The sequence below is a fragment of the Misgurnus anguillicaudatus genome, chromosome 18, assembly GCF_027580225.2.
Source record: "Misgurnus anguillicaudatus chromosome 18, ASM2758022v2, whole genome shotgun sequence".
Taxonomy (NCBI): domain Eukaryota; kingdom Metazoa; phylum Chordata; class Actinopteri; order Cypriniformes; family Cobitidae; genus Misgurnus; species Misgurnus anguillicaudatus.
The window spans coordinates 24,684,383-24,712,148 of record NC_073354.2 but is presented as its reverse complement, the minus strand read 5'-3'; the positions used below and the strand labels follow the sequence as shown (position 1 = coordinate 24,712,148).

At 38.1% G+C, this 27,766-nt stretch overlaps 1 protein-coding gene across 1 annotated transcript in view; it reads left to right on the top strand.

Annotated features, from left to right (window-relative positions):
* nbas (NBAS subunit of NRZ tethering complex) overlaps window positions 1-27,766 on the top strand; it is a 243,595-nt gene that overhangs the window by 168,018 nt on the left and 47,811 nt on the right. Inside the window, exons 47-48 of the mRNA XM_055186828.2 lie at window positions 2,511-2,600; window positions 3,527-3,722. Of these exons, the coding sequence (XP_055042803.2) occupies window positions 2,511-2,600; window positions 3,527-3,722 (286 nt within the window). The remainder of the gene's footprint in view (window positions 1-2,510; window positions 2,601-3,526; window positions 3,723-27,766) is intronic.

Below are 27,766 nucleotides of genomic sequence, written 5' to 3'. Positions count from 1 at the left end.
TATGTTTTTCCGTCACTGCTAAAAAAAATCATTGAAATATTTTCGGTTAAAGGACCTCTAAGTAACATATAGGTGTATTTTGTATGTTGGTTTTTAAACACCTAGTTCAACACCTTTTTAGACTAAATGTAATTCTGTAAACTTTTTTAAACTAAACTTTAGTTTACTGCACGGGTTTCAACTTTTATATTTATAAACTAAATATAATTAAGCAAGTCATACAGGGGTTACAGTAAGTAGTCTAATAATTGTATTCTTACAGTATGTGTATAATAAAAGCTAATTTAATATCAAAACGTTGATATGTGATGCTGTCTATAAAATACAGGCGGAAGCCTGAGCGCAAAGTTTGTTTTATCACATTGATTTCACATTGATTCTTTGACATGATCTTACTCAGTCAATATTAAAGATATCAAGGTTATATTGTAACTTAATGTTCTTTATGTAGGATGATTTCATGTAGTAAACAGTGAATTAAAAAAAAAAATCTTGGGTTTTCAGAGACTTAAGTCACATAGGACCCCTTTTTTTAACGGGTTGCCATCAGAAAAATTGATAAACGCTCAGGACGATTTTTTCAGGGCAATGACAATGGAAATGTTAAATAGCTTTTTGGTAGCCAAGACTGTCTGGTATTTGCTTTCGCAGAATGTGAATTACCCGAGGGGCAACCTTCAGTACTCTCAGATGAAGACAGTATGGAAGTGACTTAAATTGCAATTCATCGACTGGCCACTGGAGACTGGCTCCAAAAGGGAGTCAATTCCCAAAGACCCCCATGTTATAATGCCCAACTTTTCAGCAGAAAATAATGTTAACAGCCTGGGACAAAAAAATGATTTTGGTCTATATTGCTAATTTTGCCCTTCATGACTGTGAGGAAGGTGAATTTTTTTGTAACTCATCTATTTAAATTATATTAAAGGACAAGTTCGGTATTTTACATTTAAAGCAGATTGTTTATGATGAAATAGAACGGTTTCGACTGTAATTTTGACATATGATGCTTGCCCGAGAATTTAAAAAGACGTGAAACTCACCGAGTTGTCAGGGGTGTTCACTGATATGCTCTCACAAAATCGCTGCAAAAGATGCTTTCCAACAGGTGTTTTACCATTCGTTGTAAACTTGTGGACCTATTTTTCCCAAATGCCTCACACCCGTATATTCTTCCGTTGAGAGCTTGAATAATAGACACTCCAGCCCAGTTGGTGGCGATAATCCACCTTTGCCAATTGCAAGAATACAAACAAAGTTCCCGGCGCGGAGTAATACCGTACCTCACAGAACATCTAATACAAGTCAATGGAGTTTGAAAAAAACTACGATAAAACCTGTTGGAAAGCGACTTTTCCAGCGATTCCTGTGTAAGCACATCAGTGAACATCCCCGACCACTCGGTGAGTTTCACGTCTTTGTAAACGAAAGTTTAATGCATTTTAGGAAGGATTGTTCCAGTGCACCTATGCAGCCATTGTAGGGGGTTGATACAACAAACACCCAAAAATTCTCGGGCCAACATCATATGTCCAAATTTCAGTCAAAACGGTTCTATTTAATCATAAACAATCTGAAAACAGGGCTTTAAGTGTAAAATACCAATGTCCTTTAAGCCTTAAAGTTCTGCATAATGAGGGTCGTGGCCACTTGAGTAATAGGTGAACTGCCACTGCTGTCAGTACTGTCAAGCTAAGCGGGTGTGGTTTTAGCAACCAGCCCCCTTAGCTTCACCCACGTCCCGTCTCTTTACCTATTTTCGGTGATGCACAGCCAAGATGGCGACGGCATGCTCCCCCAATTGTTGGCTTCAAAAAGCTCTCCAAAAACCTGTGGGTGACGGCACGGAGAAATCTATATTTTTTACAGTCTATGGAATTATGCTAAAAAAATTGGAAAGTACTGTTGCTCCAATCTATCTCTTACTGCATCTTATACAAAAGATGAATGTTTTGTAAGCAATATAAAGAAATCTCGAATCCTTGCTAAATCATAACTTATATTACATTAACTGCGATACCTCCGAACCAAAGAGTATTGGAAAGTACAAAATACAGTACAAGAACAAAATAGTTTTTGTTGATATCATGAGGAACGGCAAAGCAACATGTCCATAGGCCTCTGAAGGCAACAAATGATTTATCAGCGGATAGTCAAACAGCTTTCTGCAGTAAGAGCCAACAAACAAGAGGATGTTTGCATGAAAATGCAAAGCAATTATTAACAGAAACATAATTATGTGGTGCAGCCTCCTACATAAAAACGTAGCATTATCGCACCTTTAATGGAGGCAGACGGGCATGGCCAGAAGACGACGAGAGGAGCCCTGCAGCGATAACATCAGCAGAGGACATTAAGATTGCTCAGTGTGAAAATCCATTCCTCTGGTGTCCACGCACACACATAAACACAAAGTTTGCAGTCATAAAGCTGCTCAAAAGCCTCAAGACATTGAATCAAAACTCAAGCTCTGTGGTTCTCTCTCTCTTTCTATGTGTGTGTGTTTTCAGTGGTGACAAGGACGCTTTGAAAGATTATGCAGACCCCTTGAAGGTACTGGAAGGAATTGTTGCAGCAGTGCACACTAATGTACAGAGCGGGTAAGTGCTTCTTTGTTGCTGTGTCCCCATTTACCAAGCTACTGAAGCCAAATGCCTCGTGGTTAACCTCGAAGAAGAAGAACAGATGTTTTTCCATGCATAAAGTCTATAATTAATGTCTAGATAGGAATAGAGAAGGATAAGATATTATACTAACAAGATGGGAAGCAATGTATATAAAAAACAACCTACAATATGTACCTCGTACTTAAAGGGACACTCCATTTCCAGCATTTGATTTCTATCGTTTTGCAATCCATTCATCTGATCTCCGGGTCTGGCGGTACCATTTTTAGCATAGCTTAGCATAATCCATTGAATCTGATTAGACCATTAGCATTGCGCTAAAAAATAACCAAAGAGTTTGAATATTTTTCCTATTTAAAACTTGACTCTTGTGTAGTTGCATCGTGTACTAAGACTGCCGAAAAATTAAAGGTTGCGGTTTTCTAGGCCGATATGGCTAGGAATTGTACCCTCATTCTGGCGTAATAATCAAGGATTTTGCTGCTGTAACATTGCTGCAGGAGGCGCAATTATATTACGCAGCAGCCGAAAATAGTCCTTGCTATTGAAATGGGACTATTTTTATGCACTGCGTAATAACATTGCGCTTCCTGGAGCCATGGTACGGCAGCAAAGTCGTTGATTGTTATGCCAGAATGAGAGTATGGTTATTTTTAGCACGATGCTAATGGTCTAATCAGATTCAATGTATTATGCTAAGCTATGCTAAAAGTTATACAGCCAGACCCGTAGATCAGCTGTATGGATTTCAAAACGGTAAAAATCAAATGTTAAACTCTAGGGGAGCTGGAAAATTAGTATATTTTTAAAAAAAGTGGAGTGTCCCTTTAAAGACAAAAAATGTATTCTTTGCTTGGTCTTACGTTATATCATGGTTATTTTATCTTAATGCATTGTAGTGGGAACATGGTCACATCCGAGGACATGCTGAACTGGTTACGACCTTTTTGCGGGGACGATGCCAAACCCGTGCGACCCCGGATCGAGGTTCTGCAGATTCTGGAACGATCCTTCAACCTCAGCGATCAGGACATCCACCTACTGGTGTTCTTCAGGAGCCAGGCGGTTCTGAAAGCCTGCTGGCCAAACAGAGAGGTATGAAAAAATCTTCGTATAACAACACTGGCCTAAAATGCGATTTGCATTTCACACATAAATATTATTACAGTGTTTCCACATCTCCGACTCGGTATTAGCCCATTTCGTCTGTAAGGTGCCATGAATGTAATCTCATTTTACAGCGCGGGCCTTTGTGAGTCAGTATTTGCTTATAGCAACTGCTTAACTATTCTCACACATGATGTGCGTGTGTGTGAAGGAGTGAGATTTATTTTGCCAAGGGATTAGCGACTGCCTGCTCGGCCATGCTCTTTCTCCTCACCTCGTGTTGCTTTGGTGTCGTTCCGCCTTGTTCTGTGTTGTTCTCTGTCCATCTGCATGCATCGGTGCGAGAACCAGAAAGGGAATTATTATATAGAACAGCTATGAAACTTTTCATGCCTGTCAGTGCTTTCCTCAGGAGAACTGCCTTGTGAATATTTAGAAATGAAAAGGAAATCAGATACAGCGCTGTACACCATAGGCAAATTCAGTGGGGCTACAGGAGCCTGATGGGAGGATGAACGACCAGATTCCGGGCCGTTTCAAGCCATTTTGACGCCTTAGGCGAAACCCCTATTAGCGCCCCTCAAACAAGATAATATTCTACCTACAATATTACATACAAAAAACACAAATCATGTAAAAATCATGCGATTCTTTAGAACCTTAAATCCTAAATGCATTAAATTTGCATACTATGTTCAATGACAAATTTAGCTTTATTTATTCTAAATTAACACTTAATTATTACTGTAATATAGTTATACATAGACATTTATCTTTACCCTGCTTTTAGGAACACAATTTCATATTTTGAAAAAAAAATACCTTTGCCCTTGTGCATATCACATTTACAGTAAACATCACAATCGAAGTAATATATCTAGCAAAGTAAGACGCATGGCTTTGTTTTTGTAGTAAGCATGATTTTAACAGATTATATAGTTTTACTACAAATAAAACTAAGTTTACAATAGACGGTTTCAGCAGTAACAACATAAACAAGCGGCTTTCGTAGTGAACACGTAACTTCCAGTAAACTCGTAAAGTTCGGACCAGATGCATCTGATGAAACTGTGTATAGTTTAATCATGCTTCATTTTCTTAAGGGCAAATCATCACAAGTGCATTGCTTGATTATTATTTAAATATCAATTAGCATGAACAAATATGTGTTAAAAACACAGAAAAGCAGGTTGTGGTCTTGAAAAACTCCAATGCTTTTGGGGCAAAGACATAACAACTTCTGTCTGATGTTGGTGAAATATTTTGTCTTCCATTCGGTGTTAAACATGCGACATTTAGGGGTGGTTTCCCGGACAGGGTTAAGGTTAATCTCTAGGCCAAGACTTATTTATATAAGGACATTTAAGAAGTTTTTACAAATATACCTTACAAAAAACACTACAGGTATGCATCTTGAAACCAAACAATGTCACCGATATATGTTAAAATTAGCCAGGAAAATGTGTTTTTAAAGCATCTCAAACATGCATTTTTTTGATCTTGGACTAGGATAAACCCTGTCCGTGAAACTGCCCCATAGAGTTTATCTTTAATTTAGTTGCGTCGTTCATTTTTCGCTGATTTAAGTCAGTAAAGCAGCAGTGAAAATGTATATTTGCTCCCTGCTGATGGTGGCGCCCTAGGGGACCACCTAGTTCGCCTATGCCTAAAACTGGCCCTGACCTGATTGATAGTATAAAGATTTGCAAAGCTTAACCCATTTGCGCCTGATGCTGCGCACCGAAACATTACATCTACCACGGGTTACTGCATTGTGCAACTCTGAACCTCCTGCTGGCTGCTACGTGGCGCAGCATTTTGTATTTGGCATTTTTTTCATTAATTTGAGAATGTTTTAAAAAATGTGGTGTTATGTTAGTGCCAAGGGAGCACTTGAGATTCTTTCCTTTAAAATGCATTTTATTTCATGTTTTTAAGTGCTACAGAGGCTTAGTTATTAAGTTTTTGGTAGACATTGACAATTCTTAGTATTTTTTCTGAAAAGGCGTTTATAGGCGTTTTTAGCAGGCGTTTTAAGAGTAAATGGGCTAAAGGGATAGTTCACCTCAAAAGGAAAATTCTGTCATCATTTACTCTTTTTTTAAGATACACGGAAAACCCTCTGTTTGAACAAGAAGCCGAAATAATGCTGTAATGGGCATGTCGTAGTGAGGACGCGCGTGTCATCACAACAATAAAGTTATGGTTCAGCTCTTTAAAACGAGAGATTTACATGCAGATCAACATTTACGATGAGAAATGTCGCAAACTAGACTGAAGCAGTTGTCAGGAAATTATAAATGAGACACATAAACAATGACGGGCGTGCCATAATGAGGACCCGCGTGTCATGGCAACATGAAGTTGGTTCAACTCTTTCAAATGAGTAATTTACATGCAGATCAACATTCACGACAAGAAATGTCAGCAAACTGGACTGACGTAGATATCAGCTTAGTTAGCTCGTCACTTACTGCGCTGAAGCAAAGATCATTCAGCAGCATAAAAGAATATCGCGTCACATGCTCATTTGACCTTATAATAAACAAAAATGCCAGCTCGTCAATCCAACAAACTATATCGTTCAGCTCCTCAAAACGTGGGTTTTAAATGCATATTAACAATCACGATGAGAAATGTCTGAAAACTGGATTAAAGCAGAGATCAGGGAACTTTTCAAATATCCACTTCGCACCACGCGCTCCTTTATAGTCTTCTTTTAAACAAAAATGCACGCAAGTGGAGAAAAATAATAAATAATATGCAAACTTCAGACGCTGCGTAGAAGAAAGTGCAGGACTTTTTAAACAGGTCACGTGTCTTTCCGGGACCTTGCAGATTCCGGCAAATCACTGGCAGTGTGAATGAACAAAAAAAATCAAACGATCCCGGAAAAATCAGGGATGTATTTTCAGTGTATTTTCTGGAATGTCTGTGTGAAAAGAGCTAGAGTAAATGATGACAAAATTTTCATTTTGGGGTAAACTATCCCTTTAAATATTATTTAGTTTAAAAGTTTTCTAACATTAAGACAAAAGCAATATCTTTACACAAGCGTTAATCCATTTACCTCCAAATCACATAATCCAAATCACAATAAACTTTTTTTATGCAAATTACTATTTATGTAAGCACACCCTATATCAGATGTCTGTTTTGACTTCTAGAGGATTATTCAAGCAGTTGTTTAGTAAAATAATTACATGAAACTTTTAATCTTTGTGGGTTCAAAAAAAGCCATTCAAGATCCCCATTAGTAGATGCAGTTTTCCATCAACCCCGATTAGCATTATTTAGTGGTAAACAACAACATAACAAACTGTTAATGGGCTTAGGGCAACAGAGAGTAAACTATAAAAAGCTTTTTTATAGCAAGTAATGGTTGATTTTAATACTTAATAGCATGCAGGACATTTTAAAAGACGCTTAAACTTCTATTCATAAATGCTATTGTATTGCCTGCTAAGAACTTTTCATCATATCCCTACATTGTATCCCCAGTTTGATTTGTTTTTCTCGATGAAATGAATTATTCTTCAATTTGAGAGATGAAGGGAGTTATAATGAGAAGTCATGCCTTGAAGGAGGAGGAGTCATTAAAATGGACATATTGAGGGAAAGGAAGGGTATTGGCTCCTTCTCACTGAGGCATGGCGTCCTTTAAAGGATGGCCAAATGCTCTGAGGCCTAAATCATGATTGGAAGCGCTGAGCCGGGCACGTGCGACCCACGAGGTAAGCATCGAGCCTCGGGACGCTGGTGTGGTGATTCCGCCTGCGGAGAAATAGGCACAAGCCTCTGGTTATCTGATAGCTCCAGGTGTTTTTGTGGTGTATGTCTTTATTTTTGTCTGGCTTATGCCCACAGGGTTGTGTGTGTGTTTGTGCGTTTTCATTTAACACTTCTACCCCCTGTATCCCAAACTAATCAACTCCTAAATCGCACACTCGCCCAGTCAGTAACTCACTGCCATAGCAACCACGACTTCACTGTTGCCGAGACTCGATCTGCGTTTCGTGTTTGTTTTGTGGCATCTTCTGTTCCTGTGTATTTACTGTTGTTGTTTACTTCAGCTCGTGTGTCGCTGATGATATAGTGTGGTTGAGCTTTATCAAAGCCGATTAGGGGCCGTTCTTTCAAATCTACAAAGAGGAAACGTGTCTGCGCTCGTATGAAGAGAAATATCCGTGTTTGTGCGAACTGAAAGTTCAGGCTTGTTTATTACGCAGTCGTGTGGTTAAGACAAATGACTTTGATGGCAAAATGTGGTCATATGATGTGCTCTACACAGTGTGCTTCATCTATATAGTCTTGGTTATCTAGCGTATGAGTTTTCGAGGGTAGTAGCCTCAGATGAAATGTGATTTTTTTTTTTTTACTGAATCATCTGCTGTTTTTGTTGAGGGAAATGGGCTTTCAAACTGCTTCTGTAGATTTGCCAAGTTGGATAACCTTTACTTTCAATTTCACTACGGGTGGTTAAAACAGGCTTGGGGTGAAGGCATATCATTCAGTTTACATTTGTAAGCTGCAGTCCTCTCCGCTAAGATTTATTAGTTTTTGCCATATTGACCATTTTTGGCAGACATAACCTAATATGTCTTATAACCCCTTCATAGGGAAATCTGCAATTGTTAAAGCAACACTATGTAGTTTTCATGTAAAAATGACTTACAGCTCCCCCATGTGGTTGAAAAGCGCAAGAGTGCCTGGTATCAGACACTCTTCTGCAGGCAGGGGGAGGGGCGGGGCTGTGTTTCCTACCCTCCACCGCCACTTTCAGAGTGTGCTTGTAGCAGCTAGGAGGCTGCTCAGGTTGCAGCAACAGTACAATTTGTCCAGTTAAAAGTTGTTCTATCACTGAAATAATTTTAGAGACATTATTTAAATGTAAAAAAATTACATAGTGTTGCTTTAACTGCATAAAGTCTTATGTTGTGTCTTAAAGGAAGTATTATTCACTTCACTTACACTATGCACTGAGTACTTCACCATCGAGTGTGTGAAGTATAAGGGTAACATTAACTGTTTTTTATTAACTGGGGATACAAACAGTTTCCCAGACAAGGGCAAATGATGTTAAACACTTAAAGGTGCAGTCACACAGCACTTTTCGTTCTATTAACTTGTATTCATAGGCACGTGAATGTGTCAGACCAGTGTCAAGTTACGTAAACATAGCTGTAAAGTTAAGACTATGTCTTCAGATCTAGCCAGACCAACTTATTTAACTCTTCAATTATGAGAAAACTCTTCCCTGCCAATGACGAGTATTTCCGGCTTTCCGCAATACTGCTGTTATCCACCAGCTGGTGCTCTTCCGCAACTTATGCAACTTGGAAGTAACGCCTTACGTGAAAGAGTAATGCAGGGTTTACACCAGACGCGGTAGACGTGGCAAGCGCGAGTGATTCAAATGTTAAGTCAATGCAAAGACGCGATTAGGCATCCTGCAGTGCGAATGGCGCATTCCGCGCGAATTGAGCGTTGCCGCGGGAAACGCGCAAGTTGAAAAATCTGAACTTTGGCATTAACTAATCAGGACCTTGCTATATAGTAGTGACGTGATAACAGGAAGCGAGCGGAGTGGCGGAGTCTCAGCAGAGTCGCGAAAGCCCCTCCCATGATGCAAATTTCCGTGTGAATGTCTCAAATGACTAGAATTGAATGAAGCGAGTGAACTCAAATGTTCAAGCGTCCAACTATGTGCGAATAGCATGTTTTTGCAGCCTCTACCGCAGGTGGTGGGAAGGAACCATAAGAACCCTGTGTATGTTTTGAGGATTGCGCTGAATCTGATCTCTATCAAAAATTCTTCACAAAAATTGAATTATCTCAGATTTTTGCTCAAAATTTTGTGTTTTTGAAGAAACCCTAATTTGAGAGGTGATTTCAAGAGAACTAATGAAGGGAGGCTAAAAGGTTTTTTGTTTGAAAGCAGAGAGGGTCTGTTCTTTCATTTGATATATTGTGTGTTTATATATTTTAAGAAGAACATTTTCTGGAAGGCAATAAAATTTTGTAAAAATCATCCAAAACCGCTGGCGGTGAAAGAGTTAAAGGTGTTGTGTGTAAATTTTAGCGGCATCTAGTGGTGAGATTGCAAATTGCAACCAACCGCTCACCCCTCAATTATGAAACGCATATGGTAGCCGCCGCAGGACAAACAGGTTGTCATCTGAAACAAAGTAGGGATAAAACATGCTCTAGAACAGTTTGTCCATTCAGGGCTACTGTAGAAACATGACGGCAACTTCCATGTAAGGGTTTAGATATAAATGGCTCATTCTAAGATAATAAAAACAATGCAGTTCATTATATAAGGACTTTATACACCACTGATAATATAGTTGTGTATATTATATTGCAATTCTATCAAGAGATCCTTTTAAAAGTTACACAAGACTAGTATAAGAAGTTTAAGCAATCGGACACAGAAATGCAAACTTATGCGAAAAGACCAGTACATCTACATCTTAGTACATCTCTACAGTTTATATAAAAGCAAGATGGTGGAAGCACTCCCTCTGTATTCCTAGCGTTGTCTGAAAATATTTGCATGCTCAAAGTCTATTGTGACCACATCCTAACACACTGAGCATCAGTGAAGTTTCTAGATTGTATCTTTGATGTCCAGTTTAATGTGAACATAATTCACACTTTTAAAATGACACAAAACAGGTGCTACAGTATCTCATGGCAATTTGTACGTATTTGACGGGGTGGCTAATTCATATTAATTCATACGACAATATTGATAAATTTTTGTTCGAATTGCTTTCGCCCCTGTGACATTGGTGTTAGTGGTGGGGTTTCGTTATTGTATTTTTTATGATAATAATATGTTTTTGTACGACTCACTTCGTACTTATTCATACTAAATAGCCAACTCGTAAAATGCGTATAAATTCTCATGAGATCAGGCTGGTATACACCTTTAATTTTTTTAACCTTTTAAGCGTCCCCCACCCTATTGATTTAAATCTACACTCTTGGAGCTTTCAAACAATAAGTTATACAGTTTGTCATGATTAGATAAGAATTCATATGCAAACATTGAAGTAAATGTAGGCATCCTGCTGGTGGGACAGTGACATTTAGCAGAAAATAATTTTTTTGAGGCACACTCTCTTCATAAATGAATCAATTACTCTCCCTACATAATTTATTTTATAAAACACTGTTGAATGTTTTTAACATTCATTTTTTAACATACTGTATACTTGCGCTGTTTATTTTACAAAAAAGCATAGCCTGGTGCAGATATTGAGAAAATGGGAAGACCCAGAGAGAGAGCGATTGAACATCTCTTTCACTTCCTGTCAATGCATTGTGATAAATCTCTCAATAACATTCATCAGGTGTGAATGCTGACTGCTTTCACTTTAAAATCACACACTTAGGCTCAGCAGAAATCAGCCTGGCTGGAAAGCTATTCGGTAGGGCAAACGTGTTCTCGCTGCTGTGTTGAGGTTGCACTTTTTCTTTAGTTATCACAAATTGCCCTGACAGTCAACTCAACAGCTCGTTTCTCTGCTTGCACTCAGAGCAGGTCAACAGCATACATATCTTTATCTTTATTTCAGGGATCAATAAATCAACTGACGTCAATGCATTAAATCTCTAACAACTAATAGACAAATTAAACAGTTAATTATTGTGATTAGATAATATTAAAGGGATAGTTCAATTTAAAATATAAATTCTGTCATCATTTACTCATCCTCATGTTGTTTTAAACCTGTATAAATATTTATTTTTCTGATGAACACAAAAGAAGATATTTTGAGAAATGATGGTAAACAGAGCAGATAGTGACCATCAATTTACATTGTAGGAAAAAAAATATTTTGGAAGTATCGTGATAAATTATGAAGAAAATATTTTGATAAAATGATAGTGAGCACACAGTTGACGGTATCCATTAAATTCCATTTTATTTTTATTCCTACTATGGAGGTCAATGGTTAGGGTTAGAACAACATGAGGGTGAGTAAATGATGACAGAATTTTCATTTTAAAGTGAACTATCCCTTTAATGCGCTTTAGCAAAAATATTTTTATGCTAAACTATACAGACTGTACAATTCTGCATGATTGTCCTTTAAATCATTCATCGGTCTTTATTTATTTTTTATGATATAACAAATTCAACATGACTGAAAAAATATCTCTGAAATATTTATGTCAATCTTTTATTGCAATGGACAGAAAAATAATGACTATATTATTTTATTGAGGCACAAAATACTGTAAGATATTTCTGTTCTATTGTGCTTTAATAATTCATGCATCAGAGGGTAAATATGCGATTATGGACTAATTGGGTTTTGCATTTTTAATCTGTCTGTAGCTTTTTGTGTTTTCAATTACCTCGTTATTAACGGCGAGGTGGCACCCAATTCAAATATTACAACGGCTGTCATTGGTCACGGCTGCTCATTGGCCAAGTTTTCATTCTGCGTCAGTAATAGTATTGCTTTGATTTGTGTTTTATAAGCTGCTGTCGAACATCCTTGCGAATTACAAACTCAATTTCAGCTCATTAATTTCAGTGTCACAAATTATACAAACAATTTCTTTGATCTTTGACCTTTCCCAAAATTTTTTGAGAAATAATTTACAGTGTTTTCTAATAAGCACAGTTGCCTGAATTTAGGGTTAATTCTTTGGTTGTCATTTGCCAGTTAATACATTTCCTATATTGATCGGTCGGCCTACATATTAAATTCATCGCATAGAGTTTTGTTTAAATCTACTTCCCGATGGCAAGTCTCAATTTTGGCCATGCATCTGACAAAAATGGCACGGTTCCTTTGAGCGTTGACTTTTCGTTTGGCAAACCACAGCTGCTTTGTCGGACTGAATTGAAAATCTTCATTTGGCAGCTGTTTGTGTCCCAGTGTCCCTTGTTTATTTGTACCCTGAAGTAGTTATTGATGTAATGACTCGAAATGAATATGAGGACTACAGTAAGTGGTGCATTTGTGTGTGTGTGTGTACACACAAGTGTGCACATGAGTGTGTTTTTGGGATCAGACATGGAGGTTGTACCGTTGCCGTGGTCTCTTGACTTGATAATCTGGGCTCATTTGTCATGATAGGAAGCTGTCAGTGTTTAGATTAAACAGTAGGGTTTGTGTTTGTGTGTGCGTGTTAAACCGCAGACAAGCTTAATGACTGGGGTTAATGTGGTCATTAAAACAAGGTCTCCGTTCCCTTCGGAGTGGATGCTTTAATATGCCCGTGCTTAGCAGTGCCGTTTTAATGTCTTCATTCCGATGTGTGTGTTTGTGTGTGTGTGTGTGTGTGTGTGTGTGTGTGTGTGTATACTTGGCTGCTTGTTGATTACGAAGGAAAGGCTAAATGCTCCTCAAGGCTGGCACTGATGCCCCTGTTGGATTTGTTTCTGTTTGTTAACATCTGGTTTAGTGTTTCATGGTTTAAATGTGTGCTCATTCTTGTACCCATTCTTGCTTGCATCTTTATAACAAAATCAGAAAGAGATTATTTTTACAGTGTATGCACGTAAGGAATTTTGCTATTGTAAAAGTAAATTGCCTTTTTGCAATTATCCAAAGCGACTAACAAGTGCATTCACTGTACATTGTTAAAGGCGGGGTGCATGATTTAAAAAAAAACACTTTGAAAATGGGAGCCAAGCCGAGTACCAAAACACACTTGTAGCCAATCAGCAGTAAGGGACGTGTCTACTTACCGACATCCTTGCCGGGGTTGCGTATGTGTGCGCCGGGTCTATCAAAAGAAGGTCCAGATTCTATTGGAGTAGGGGCGTGTTTGTTTAGGTAATTTCAAATGTCAACATTGACTTTCAGAGATCATGCACCCTGCCTTTAATATCAGTATGTGTGTTCCCAGGGATCGAACCTGCCACTCTTGTGCTGCTAATGCAGTGCTCTACCAGTTGAGCTACATGCACTGTAAGTAAAGAGAAACTGCTAGACACTAAATTAAAAAATACAACAACATTGCCTGTGTATAATGGAGAGGCATAAATGCACATTAATGTCTGTTTCCTTGTATTTCCTTGTGTTCTGTATTTTTGCATTTAAAGGGATAGTTCACCCCAAAATGAAAATAATGTCATTTATGACTCAACCTCATGTCGTTCCAAACTCGTAAGATCTTTGTTCAACTTCAGAACACAGTTTAAGATGTTTTAGATTTAGTCCGAGAGCTTGTTGACCCTTCATTGAAAATCTATGTATGGTATACTGTCCATGCCAAGAAAGATAATAAAAACATCATCAAAGTAGTCCATGTGACATCAGTGGGTCTATTAGAATGTGTTGAAGCATCGAAAATACATTTTGATCCAAAAATTACGACTTTATTCAGCACTGTCTTTTCTTCCGCTTCTGTTGTGAAGCGCATGCACGAGACTAAAGTCACATGACTGCAGTGATGCGGATGACGTGTTATCCTCAGACATGTTTGCAAAGTTTTTTTTCAAAGTTACAGTGTGCGTCTCGCTCAGATTGAAAACGAAGCCCGAGCACAAAAAAAAGGTGGGGCGCACCAGATAACACATCTGCCGCGTCACTGCAGTCACGTGACTTTAGTCTCGCGCATGCGCTTCACAACAGATGTGAAAGAGAAGGCAGTGCTGAAAAAAGTCGTTATTTTTGGACCAAAATGTATTTTCGATGCTTCAGCACATCCTAACTGACCCACTGATGTCACATGGACTACTTTGTTGATGTTTTTATTACGTTTCTGGACATGGACAGTATACCATACGTAGATTTTCAATGAAGGGACAACAAGCTCTCAGACTAAATATAAAACATCTTAAACTGTGTTCCGACATGAGAGTGAGTCATTAATGACATTATTTTAATTTTTGGGTGAACTATCCCTTTAAGTAATTGGGTTTGCTTTGTATGTCATTTTGTGCCACGAGGAAGGTTTTCTGACTCCTCTGAAAACTCTCACAAACTTGCATGTCTTCAAAATGTCACCGTGATGTAACATAAGACCCACTGGCATTATGTCAGGTCTGGTGTGTCACGAGCGCTTTTGTCTTTCACATGTGTCACGTTATCTGTCTTTGGCTCCGCCTCTGTGACAGAGCCTCGGGCCATGCTTACATCATCAGCCTCTGTCACAGACTTCAAGTGTCAGTAAGTTTCACTTGCTGTACTCTTCTGCATTAACTTCCTAACTGAGCCTCCAGCTTTATTTAAGCTTTAGTACAAATAGATGGACACCAAATTCTTTAAGACTTAACCCTTTAAGTTTCCTTATTGGATGATATTGTGTTAGACTGCATATAGACACATGGCAGATAATTGCTTTAATTTTATTATATAAAGAGATGTGTAAAGGCTGATAGGAAATTACATATGGGGAATAAGTACATTTACATTATGTTTCCATTTATGCAATTGGCGGATGCTTTTATCCAAAGTGACTTACAGTGCATTACAAGGTATACATTTTATTTGTAACCCAACATCGATTTTTCGACAAAGTGCAACAAAGACTAATACGATGAACAGCAGCATGCAAAAAAGTTGATTTTTTTAGAAGTGGAGGTATTTGCCAAAAAAGCTTGCATGCAAGGTTGGCTCAAATTTGGTAAATACCATTTAAATATAAAGTGACTAAAGTGATATTTGTGTAAATAAGGCAATTACTGACTAATAACCTTTCATTAAGTAACATTTCTGAACCAAAACAACAAGAGCCTGATTTAAAGAGCTTATACAAGAAAACATGTCAGATGCACTTTTTGAGGGTTTTGCATCTGAACTCATTGAATGAACTACAAATGATGAAAAATCTGGGAACATGTTCTACTAAATTATTTTAAGCAGGTCTGAGTTCAGGATTGAGATCAGGCGGTCAGTGTTATTGGTGACTCAGCTTTGACTTATTGTTCTCGACAATCAAGAACGCGCGTAACATGTGCTATATATAGAAATGGTTTTACCTTTGAGGAGCTGTGACAGATTTATGCCAGCGCTGAAAAGAGATTGCAGGCTTCGTGTGCACCTTGTAACTCGCAGACAGCCATGATCCATCAAAGACCTCTGCCCCTGACCTAGAGCTCCATTAACGCAGGGTCACATGTTATTGCAAAGGGGGATAAAGACATAATGATTTGTGCGATCTTTTCTCCTTCACTTTAAAAGTGCAATGTGGGACTTTTAGAAGAATCTTCTGACAGAAATGAAATATAATATACATAACTAAATTATCAGTGGTGCAATCCCCTTACATAATAAACTGTATTGTTTTTATTACCTTAGAACAGCGTTTCTTAAAGTGTGGGGGGCCCCACTAGTGGGGAATAGGAATATTACTGTACAAGTGGGGCATGACAAACGAGATAAATTTTTGTATATCTATTAATTCCTTTAATTATTGACCATACAATCAAAACGAGACATTTAAATAAACCTAACTTAAAAATGTTTATTGAAGCGGAACACAAACTTTAATCTGGAGAGGTGGTATAGGCGATAGCAGGGTATAAAAGTTAACAATAGATAAGTTTGTGACACGAAATGAAAAGAAAACTGGAGATTTGGCACCAGCAGAGAAAACCAAGACAGACAGTGGACCTAATACACCAAAAAGCCAGCCGAAAAGAAAGTATGATGACTTTTGTCAGAGTCAGAATGCAAACACAGTTGCATTATTATTATTTACTTTTGAACGAAGTCTTTTTTTCATGGAAAGTGATAATACATTTGCACGTTTATTTTCTTTATTGAAAGTCTTTAATGCTGTTATGTTTTAAAATATGATGTGATTAAATACATTTCAACAGTTAAATTCAAAGCCTATTGTTTACCATTTTGTTGGGGCGATTTGGGACAGATGGGGCTTCCCTACCTTTAAATTTTAAGAAACACTGCCTTAGAATAAGACGTTTTTATCTACATACACTACGGTTTTTCTTAAGTGGAAGTCGCCGTCAGGTTTCTACAATAGCCCTGAACAGACAAACTGTTCTGCAGAGCAAATTTCATCCCTTCGTTGTCTTAGATGACGACATGTTTGTCCTGTGGCAGCTTCTGTAGCGTCTCACTTCGAATTTGAGGTTGGTTGCAATTCGCAATCTCCCCACTTGATGCCTTTATAAAGCTCACATCACCCATTTAAATGTAATATTTAAATATTGTTGTAAAAGTCCTTAACAAATGATAGTAACCCTTAAGTTTAGCCACTCCTGGTTAACCAGTTTTGGTTTCACAAAGAACCATTCAGTCAAAAGTAGATTTTTTTACTTCTTTATTATCTAATTAATAGGGGTGGGACAAAAAATCGATTCTTAGATGAATCGCGATTCGGACGTGGGCCGATTCTGAATTGATTCACAAATGTCAAGAATCGATTCTTAAATGTTAGTTTACAAAATTGTCGCTGCGTCCGAAACCGCCTACTTCCATACTATATAGTAGGCAAAGTAGTGCTTTTTGCATACTATATAGTATGGTTGTAGGCGATTTCGGACGCAGCAAATAACGTCACGTTATCAGAACCAAAAGGCGGAACTCAACTGGGGTAGCGGTGATGGACTCGGACAACTTAAGAGAGCGCACACTGCACGAGCGCATAGGGGAGCTTACAAGAGCAGAAGAGAAAGAACACTTTAAATGCTTGTAGGAATATACTGCATATATCTCTACAATGAATTTAGGGCTGTCACCATTACTCTATTATTTTTGAGGAGTTTTAAAAAAATTCTTGAGTGCATGTCGAGTACTCCTTAAAATAGCGGAGATGCGGTTTAGTGAAACAAACTAGAAAATTACAACAGTATCAGAAGCATACAAATCAGCCCTACGCTGCCTCTCTCTCTCGTTTGCTTAGATTAGACGCTTAACGTTAGTCAGTTCGTGGAAGTTAATGCCATTACTGGTTTTAATGTCTTACAACAGAAACAGGACATATATGTATATAAGAATGACATTATTTATCCCTTAGTTGCATTAAAGTACAGTATATGAGAGTTCAGAGACTAGTAGCAAAAGCGCAAACATTAACCTGGCTTTGAGAGCAAATGTGACGTAATGACGTCACAGATATGCAAATTAGTAAGTCAAGAATCGATTCTGAATCGAATCGGGACCCTAAGAATCAATTCTAAATCGATTCATGAGGGTCCAAGCGATTCCCACCCCTACTAATTAACCCTTTTCCACTACAAAAAAAACATTTATGCTTCTTTGTACAGACAGAACAGAAAAGTCATTTTAATGTTAAAGGGACATTCCACTTTTTTTGAAAATATGCTCATTTTCCAGCTCCCCTGGAGTTAAACACCTGATTCTTACAGTTTTGAAATCCATTCACTTTTAGCATAGCTTAGCACAATCCATTGAATCTCATTAGACCATTAGCATTGCGCTAAAAAATAACCAAAGAGTTACTGCCTAGAAAACTGCAGCTTTTAATTTTCTGTCGGTCTTAGTACACAATGTAACTATAAAGTCAAGTTTTAAATAGGAAAAATATCGAAACTCTTTGGTTATTTTTTAGCACAATGCTAATGGTCTAATCAGATTTAATGGATTTTGCTAAGCTATGCTAAGTGCTAGCACCAGACCGCGAGATCAGCTGAATGAATTCCAAAACGGTAAAAATCAAATGTTTAACCCTAGGAGAGCTGGAAAGTGACCATATTTTCAAAAAAAGTGGAATGTCCTTTTTAAGGTTCTTTATGAAAGCATGCAGCCAAAAATGTTTCTTCTATGGCACCATGTAGCAACTTTATTCTTAAGAGAGCGTACTCCAAGTATAATTTGTCTCAGTAGTTTTCTACCTTCATTAATTAAAGTAGACTTCTGTTTCCAGTCCTTTCTGGAGTGTATATATCTCTTTACAGTTTTCTACAGTAGAAGTCTGTCTCTTCAACACGTGATCGGAATACCAACATTCCATGTTGGTCATTCTGTAGCTCCCCAACACTTGGATTTGAAGCAGCGGTACATCCAGAGCACAGGGTAATCTCTGGCAGCGAGGTCTTAGTTCTTTAAGGAGCTAAGTGATATATTTCATCTGAAGCCAGAAGTATTGTCTCGTTGCATGCATATGTGAGTTTCCGCGTACAGTGTGCGTGATGCAAATTTCGTCATCAGAACAGTATGTGTAGGTCACGCATATGGAGTATGTAGACCAGTTTGTTGCAATGCATATGTGTCGAACGTCTGTGTACACGTACGAGTCAGATAGACTGCTTTGGAAGGCTGTGAATTCGAATGTGTGCGTACGTTCATGTACATGTAAAAAACAGACTATACTCCAGGCTTAAGGCAGTGGTATTCAAACTGGGGGGGTTTAAAAAAATATATTAATTCATCATAAATTGAATTAAGAAGGCTACAAAAAGAGCCATAAAAAACGCCTACAAACCAACAGCACTACATTTTATCATTTATTATAAAACGGTTAGTTCCAATCCTTGATTCTGATTGGTCAATAGGTGTGCTTTATTCACGATAAAACACTGCTATGACCGCTTCACCCTACGGTTCTATTTAATATCACTGCGCCCTTAGCAACACCCTTAGCAACACATAAACATATAATGAGACAAAGTCTAAGAACAGTTTGTTGTTTTTATTTGAGCTTTTATGTTGTTGTTCGCAGTCAGGGACTATTTTTTCTAGCGGAAGGAATGCTTTTATTGATTTAACTTCATGAAAGTTGCACTAATATTTTTTTTTACTTTAATATTGTGTGGTATACACAATATACTTCTCGTCGTGCCTAACAACGCCCTTCAGCCGTTACTTATTCACGATACAGCACTTGCCTCGAGTACCTTATTGCTTACATATGTTTTGTTTTGTTTTGTTTAATTCAAATTCTTTGAAAAGTTTTATGTCATGGATTTTCTCTGGTGCGGCACATAAGAGAGACTGTTTTTGCTGACTGCTGTCTTTCATGGTGTCATTTTCGTGTGCCTTTATTGTCATTTCTCACCAGTGTTGGAGGTAACGCATTACAAGTAACGTGCATTACATAATATTACTTTTCTGAAGTAACTTGTAAAGTAACGCATTACTGTATAAAAGTACACATTAATATTTGAGTTACATTTTTAAAAAAGTAATGCAAGCTACTTTTCAGTTTAATTAATTTGATGTAAAAAAAATGTACTGCATTAAACTGAACGTATTAACGTAGATTTACGTACTCTATGCGTGTGTGCCTGAGCGGGAGCAGTTTCAGTCAGAAAGATAGATTGGCGGGCCAGAGCTTGACATTTTTGCGATAAAAAATACAATTTTTAATTACTGCAGAACTTCTCAGTCATGAAAGCCACCTGCAAGGCCTGAAAGAGATCAAGCCTCAGCCAAGTAAGAAAAGTAACGAAAAAGTAACTTAAAAGTAACGTAAGCATTACTTTTCATGAAAAGTAACTAAGTAACGCAATTAGTTACTTTTTTGGGGAGTAACTTAATATAATACTTTTAAAAGTAACTTTCCCCAACACTGTTACTGACACACCATTTACAGACCTGGTGACCGACTGTAAAGTCCTTGGTTTTGTCAAACAAATAGATAAAGTCTTCGAGCCATGGCATAGCTTTTGGAGTTCAGTTGGTGTTCTGGTGTTTGCGCAGGTGGAATTTTGGCCAGTGGCGTGTGACACACTTTGCTTCCCTAGTCACATGACCTGTAGCAAACATGTCCTGTGTCAGTGCTTTAATGAAAGAATTTAAGGTCCCAGTGTCATCTGTGTCCATTCTCAGTACAGGTGAAAAAGTGCACAGCTGTTAAATGTTACTGTAAGGGGCTGGACACACCAAAACTTTTAAACGCGGCTGAAAACGCATTGAGGACGCCTAATGCCAGCTGTTTTTCAGCTGAGTGCCAGCTTTCTTCAGCTGAGCGCTTTGTTAGCTGTGATACTTCAGCTGCGAGCCGATTGGTTGCTGTGGTAATGTCCCGCCCCCCCTCCACTGTGATTGGACGGCCGCGTGAGAACTGACATTGACGAGCGGAGCTTTTCTTCCAAAGTTGAACATTTCTCAACTCTTGGCGCTCAGTGCTGAGCGCGGAAAAACCGCGGGGCGCCGGTTTTCAGCGCGGAAGAAAACCGCTAGCGGCTGGCTTATTTGAAAAACGCCGAGCTTCCATTGAAAACAATTGAAAACATGCGCCGGCCGCGGGCGTAAAAGCGTTGGTGTGCACGCCCCATAAGTCAGTTTTATGTTGCATATAGGTACACATGGTTGGGCATTCTCTGTATAGAGATAAGATATAGACTCTCTATCTCTCTCTCTCTCTCTCTCTCTCTCTCTCTCGCTCGCTCGCTCGCTCGCTTTCATACAGTGTCTTGGGGTTGTCATTGTATAATTTTCTAGTTAAGTGGTGCATAGCAAATAAGGGTCAGTACTCTGATCTGTCTTAGAAAGAAAGAAAAGAAATGAAAGAGAGGGGGGAGATTGCTGTATCATGGGTGTGGTAAAATCAAATTGGCTTTCAACTTGGCTTTTTTCTCCCAGCATTTAAAATCTCGCAGAATTTGTGCTGATGGTGAAACACTGTTGGCAGTTCAAAGCATTGATCCATATAGTCCATCGGGAAATGATTATAGTGCGTGCGAGCGTTCGTGCATGCATGCGTGTTGTTTTTAAAGCGCTGCATCAAGTGGGTTTGGCATATATTGTTCCTGGGGTGTGATCAAGATGCTTTTCACCCTTTAAATGCACTGCCACCGTCTCTATGACCTTTGCTGCCTTGAGGGTTGGTGCAATGAGTTTCCCATCAATACGTACCAGCAGTGCGTGAATGACTGTTTGACTGCTCTTAATAACATCTGAGAATGGTTCTTAACAACATTGCTGAAAAGTTTCTCACTCCACTGAGCCGTGCACTGCATTACTCCCAAATTGGACATAAGCTGAAACATACAGAAATTGAAGTACTCCAACACATGTTTTCGGTATCCTCTGGTAAATCAACACCTTAGCCCTCCGTTTGAGTGTTTAAAGGAAAATATGAAGGTTAAATGGATGTTTGAGCAGTGATGCATTTTTCACCAGCCCTGAAAAGCATTCGAGTTTTTGTAGTCTACGCATAATTGTCATAATCTGCTTCATTGAGCTGAAATGCCAGCGCTTTTAAGAGATACTGATGAAGAATAGGAGTGTCGTTTTGCATTACCTCTCACAAATTATCTTAAGTTAAATAACTGATTTTTTTAAAGATCCTTAAGGAAAAACTTAAAAAAATAAATGTATCTATGTTCTTACCTCAACTTAGACGCTTGCATAAAACAAGCAAAAAAAATCTGCCAATGGGGTAAGCAAAAAATCTTGAACATTTTTCTTAAACACTAAATTCAAGAAAAATTTGCTTACCGCATTGACAGATTTTTTTGCTTGTTTTATGCACAAAATCACTTAAATTTGATATTTTTTGTCTAAAACTATACTTATTTTCTTTGGTCAGTTTGCTCATCAAGAAAAAGCATCTTAATTTAAGAATTTTTAGACAAACAAGACAAAAATACTAAGAATTTTTTTTCTTAAATTATTTTTTGCAGTGTATATCCAAAGCGACATACTGCAAAAAAAATTATTTTCAAGAAAAAAAATTCTTAGTATTTTTGTCTTGTTTTCAGTAAAATATCTAAAAATTCTTAAATTAAGATGCTTTTTCTTGGTGAGCAAAACTAAAGAAAATAAGTGATTTTGTGCATAAAACAAGCAAAGAATCTGACAATGGGGTAAGCAAATTTTTCTTGAATTTTTCTTGAATTTAGTGTTTATGTTTGGTCTAAAAACGACTTATTTTCTTGGGTCGTTTTGCTCATCAATTCAAGAATTTTTTTATATTTTTACTGAAAACATGACAAAAATACTAAGATTTTTTTTTCTTAAATCAGTTTTGCAGTGTAAATCCAAAGCGACATACTGCAAAAAATTATTTTCAAGAAAAAAAATTCTTAGTATTTTTGTCTTGTTTTCAGTAAAATATCTAAAAATTCTTAAATTAAGATGCTTTTTCTTGGTGAGCAAAACTAAAGAAAATAAGTGATTTTGTGCATAAAACAAGCAAAGAATCTGACAATGGGGTAAGCAAATTTTTCTTGAATTTTTCTTGAATTTAGTGTTTATGTTTGGTCTAAAAACGACTTATTTTCTTGGGTCGTTTTGCTCATCAATTCAAGAATTTTTTTATATTTTTACTGAAAACATGACAAAAATACTAAGAATTTTTTTTCTTAAATCAGTTTTGCAGTGTAAATCCAAAGCGACATACTGCAAAAAATTATTTTCAAGAAAAAAAATCTTAGTATTTTTGTCATGTTTTCAGGAAAATATCTAAAGATTCTTAAATTAAGATGCTTTTTCTTGGTGAGCGAAGCGGCCCAGGAAAATAAGTCTAGTTTTTAGACCAAAAATATCAAATTTAAGTGATTTTGTTCATAAAACAAGCAAAAAAATCTGCCAATGGGGTAAGCTAATTTTTCTTAAATTTTTCTTAAATTTTTATTGAATTTCTTGAATTTTTCTTGAATTTTGTGTTTAAGAAAAATTTTCAAGATTTTTTTGCTTACCCCATTGGCAGATTTTTTTGCTTGTTTTATGCACAAAATCACTTAAATTTGATATTTTTGGTCTGAAAACTAAACTTATTTTCTTGTGTCGTTTTGCTCATCAATTTAAGATTTTTTAGATTTTTACTGAAAACAAGACAAAAATACTAAAAACATTTTTTCTTGGAAATCAGTTTTTGCAGTGCAGCACATTACGTTTTATGATTTTGTGCATTTCCTGGAAATCAAACCCCGTGACCTTCTGATGGCTAGCTTCATGCTCTGCCAGTCGAGCTACGGGAGGAGATAGTAGACCACAGCGGCATCCACTCTGTTCAGCTGTGATATGCAGATGGTAGGGTCAGAATTTGGCATAAACAGCATGAATCCATGGATCCATCCTGCTTTGTGCTAATAATGATGGTGATGGTAGTGTAATAGTGTGGGGAATATGTTTTGGTCAATTTATACTTATTGACCATCATTTACTGCCATAGCCTGCCTGAGTGTTTCCGTTGACCATGTGTGCCCCTTTATGGCAAGCGTAACAAGATTTTGACAGGATAGCGCAGCGTGATGCAAAGCACCTGTCAACTCAGGTTGGTACCATAAGCATGACAGCAGGATACTTTAGTGATGATGGATGTGGTAGAAAAACATGAATGTGCAGCCGACTGCATGATGCTGTTTCGTCAACATGACCAGAATTTCAACGCGTACCAGTTGATTTTACAGTGGGGGGCTGGGTTACTCGGTGTGATGGAGGCAAAATGGTGGCTGGAGGTATTACCCAGAAAGGCACCAGTAAGGTGGCCAGTGAGCGTACATATTCATATTTATTCGATCTGTTGGCGCTCAGCGCAGAGGTTGTCATTGTTCCCCTACTGTGTTCATTGGAAATTTAAATACCGTCAGTATGCATAACAACCACATATGTATTTTCACTGAAATGCTCGGCCTTGTAGTGCACTAAAGTTCCACCCCCTCTCTGAATATTCATAAGCTCCTCCCATGTGCATACGTAATTAATGAGATACATGGAAGGGATGAAAATTTCAACATTATTATTAAAATATTTAATATTATGTGACATTATGCTTATTTTCCAGGTGGGAGCATGTCATAAATACTCTGGAGTGTAGTTTCAGACGCATAGTTGATATTTAAAGTGTAGTGTCAAAGAACATTTACTATTTTGCAATTGGCAGTGACTTCTATCTAAAGAGACTTACAGAGCATTGAAGGTTTATTGCTATGTGTGTTTCCTGGAAGTTATACACTCACCTAAAGGATTATTAGGAACACCTGTTCAATTTCTCATTAGTGCAATTATCTAATCAACCAATCACATGGCAGTTACTTCAGTGCATTTAGGGGTGTGGTCCTGGTCAAGACAATCTCCTGAACTCCAAACTGAATGGCAGAATGGGAAAGAAAGGTGATTTAAGCAATTTTGAGCTTGGCATGGTTGTTGGTGCCAGACGGGCCGGCCTGAGTATTTCACAATCTGCTCAGTTACTGGGATTTTCATGCACAACCATTTCTAGGGTTTACAAAGAATGGTGTGAAAAGGGAAAAACATCCAGTATGCGGCAGTCCTGTGGGCGAAAAAGCCTTGTTCATGCTAGAGGCCAGATGAGAATGGGACGACTGATTCAAGCTGATAGAAGACCAACTTTGACTGATATTGCAAATCGTTACAACCGAGGTATGCAGCAAAGCATTTGTAAAGCCACAACACGCACAACCTTGAGGCGGATGGGCTACAACAGCAGAAGACCTCACCGGGTACCACTCATCTCCACTACCAATCGGAAAAAGAGGCTACAATTTGCACAAGCTCACCAAAATTGGACAGTTGAAGACTGATAAAATGTTGCCTGATCTGATGAGTCTCGATTTCTGTTAAGACATTCAGATGGTAGAGTCAGAATTTGGTGTAAACAAAATAAGACCATGGATCGATCATGCCTTGTTACCACTGTGCAGGCTGGTGGTGGCGGTGTAATGGTGTGGGGGATGTTTTCTTGGCACACTTTAGGCCCCTTAGTGCCAATTGGGCATCGTTTAAATGCCACAGCCTACCTGAGCATTGTTTCTGACCATGTCCATACCTTTATGACCACCATGTACCCATCCTCTGATGGCTACTTCCAGCAGGATAATGCACCATGTCACAAAGCTTGAATCATTTCAAATTGGTTTCATGAACATGACAATGAGTTCACTGTACTAAAATGGCCCCCACAGTCGCCAGATCTCAACCCAATAGACCATCTTTGGTATGTGGTGGAACGGGAGCTTCGTGCCCTGGATGTGCATCCCACAAATCTCCATCAACTGCAAGATGCTATCCTATCAATATGGGCCAACATTTCTATAGGATGCTTTCAGCACCTTGTTGAATCAATGCCATGTAGAACTAAGGCAGTTCTGAAGGCGAAAGGCGGTCAAACACAGTATTAGTATGGTGTTCCTAATTATCCTTTAGGGGAGTGTATATACAATATTTATGATGCGAAAGCAATGCTCAAGCAAGCAACTTAGCTACAGGAATTCCCTGTGAAGTGCACAGCAAAGTCAAATGTATATATTTGAGAGTCAGGTACATGGCATGATAGGATTATATACAGTAATATATAAATATATAAAAATTTAAGATCATACAATAAAATACAGTACAATTATATAAATATAAATGATTATAATTTTTTGGGTGGGGGGCGTTACCTCCCTGAAATGAGTTTTTGCAGGCTGGGAATTCTGAAATAAATACATGTGCAGTGTCAGTTTTGTCAGTTTTCATCCAATGGATTATAGCTGCTAGACTTTAATGATATGTTCTTGCCACACATTGTAAAGCTCAAACATTGTCAAAAACAGACATCAAATCTCTTTGGATACATGCGGTCACACACCTCTGCACCAATACGCCCACCTGCATTCACTAACACGAGCATGCAATGCCATGCAAGAGCGCATATCATGGGCTGCTGAAGAGGTGCTAAGATTATACCCTGAAGTATCATTCTTGAGAAACTCAAGGGCCCTTCATCCAGGAGCCGCAGTCTTTGTGCAGAAACGAAAGGATTTGGTTTGTGTGGGTGTGTGTTGGCCTTATACCCATGTTACAAAGGTTGACCTGTTCTTATGCAGAGTTCTGTTAAATTGGCTCGAACTCTTTTGTTTCCCTTTGTTCTCCTCCCTATGGTCTCCTCTGCTGTCTTTTTAAACAGAACGACCTCTATCGCTTCATAGGCCGGACACAGGGGAAGCTGTGAAAGTTAGGCAGTAGGTCAATGAATATTAATCAGACATTTTTACACTCTTTCCAAAGGCCATGCACGACACTCTTCTCTACTCTCCCCATCCTCTCTCTATCTCTCTCTGTGTGCTCCCATCCTCTATCTTTTGTTCTGCCCTGTGATATCACTCCATCCGAGTCGATGAAAGGAAAGAATGAGTTCTGCTCACCTTAACATCGACCTCATACTACTCTTGAGGCCAAAAAAAAAACTTATGTGGGTATTTTGCCTAATAGCTGTCAGAGATGGGTGCACATGCTGAAAGACGTCTGCAACTTTTATGCAGGCAACTTGGGTTTGAGTTATTTTAATTGAAAAATAACCAAAATCGTAAATTTTATTCTAATGATTAATAAATCGCAAAGATTGCAATAAATTGTGTCTCTTATCAGATGTCTCTATAGTAAATGCTGTTTCATATTAAAGGGGACATTCCATGAAAATCAGACTTTTTCCATGTTTAAGTGCTATAATCGGGTCCCCAGTGCTTCTACCAACCCAGAAAACATGAAAAATAGCAACCCTGTAACTTTGTTTTGGTAAGGCTCTCTCTGCAAGCATGTGAATAAATAGGTCATGCGGATTTCGCTCCCCCCATGACGTAGCTAAGGGCTCCAATTATAATGATACCGTCCCCTTCAACTGCGCTATCCAACCATGAACGGCCTCACGAGTGCGATAGACAGAGAGAGAAAGAATGACTGACAGCACGACGCGTTTGTATTCCATCAAACACAAACAGGAGCCTACAATCTTATAACTTGTAGTTTTAATAATCTTTCTAAAGATTGAATTAACGTTCTAAAGGATTAACCTTACCTTAGTGCAAGAGAGAGAGAGCGAGTGAGCGAATGAACGAACGAGAGAGAGCAACGCGACGGTTCGCTTTCAAGCAAGTTATGTTGTTTCAATGTTTCTCTGAAGTTTATATAAATGAACACGAGGATTAATGCACTGCACGAGACAGAGTAAGTGAACAACGCGTATTCACTATCATACACAATAAGTAAATATGTTGTTTAATGTTTCTCTGAAGTTTCAAATGAATGAGGAGTTACAAAATAGATGAGAGACTGACAGAAACGCGAATGTGTTCAATATGTGTACACAATAAACTTAAAACATGTCATTTGATCTGTTTCTCTAAAGTTTAAGCATTAAATGTGTTGTTTTATTACAGATCATTTAAATGTGCTCGT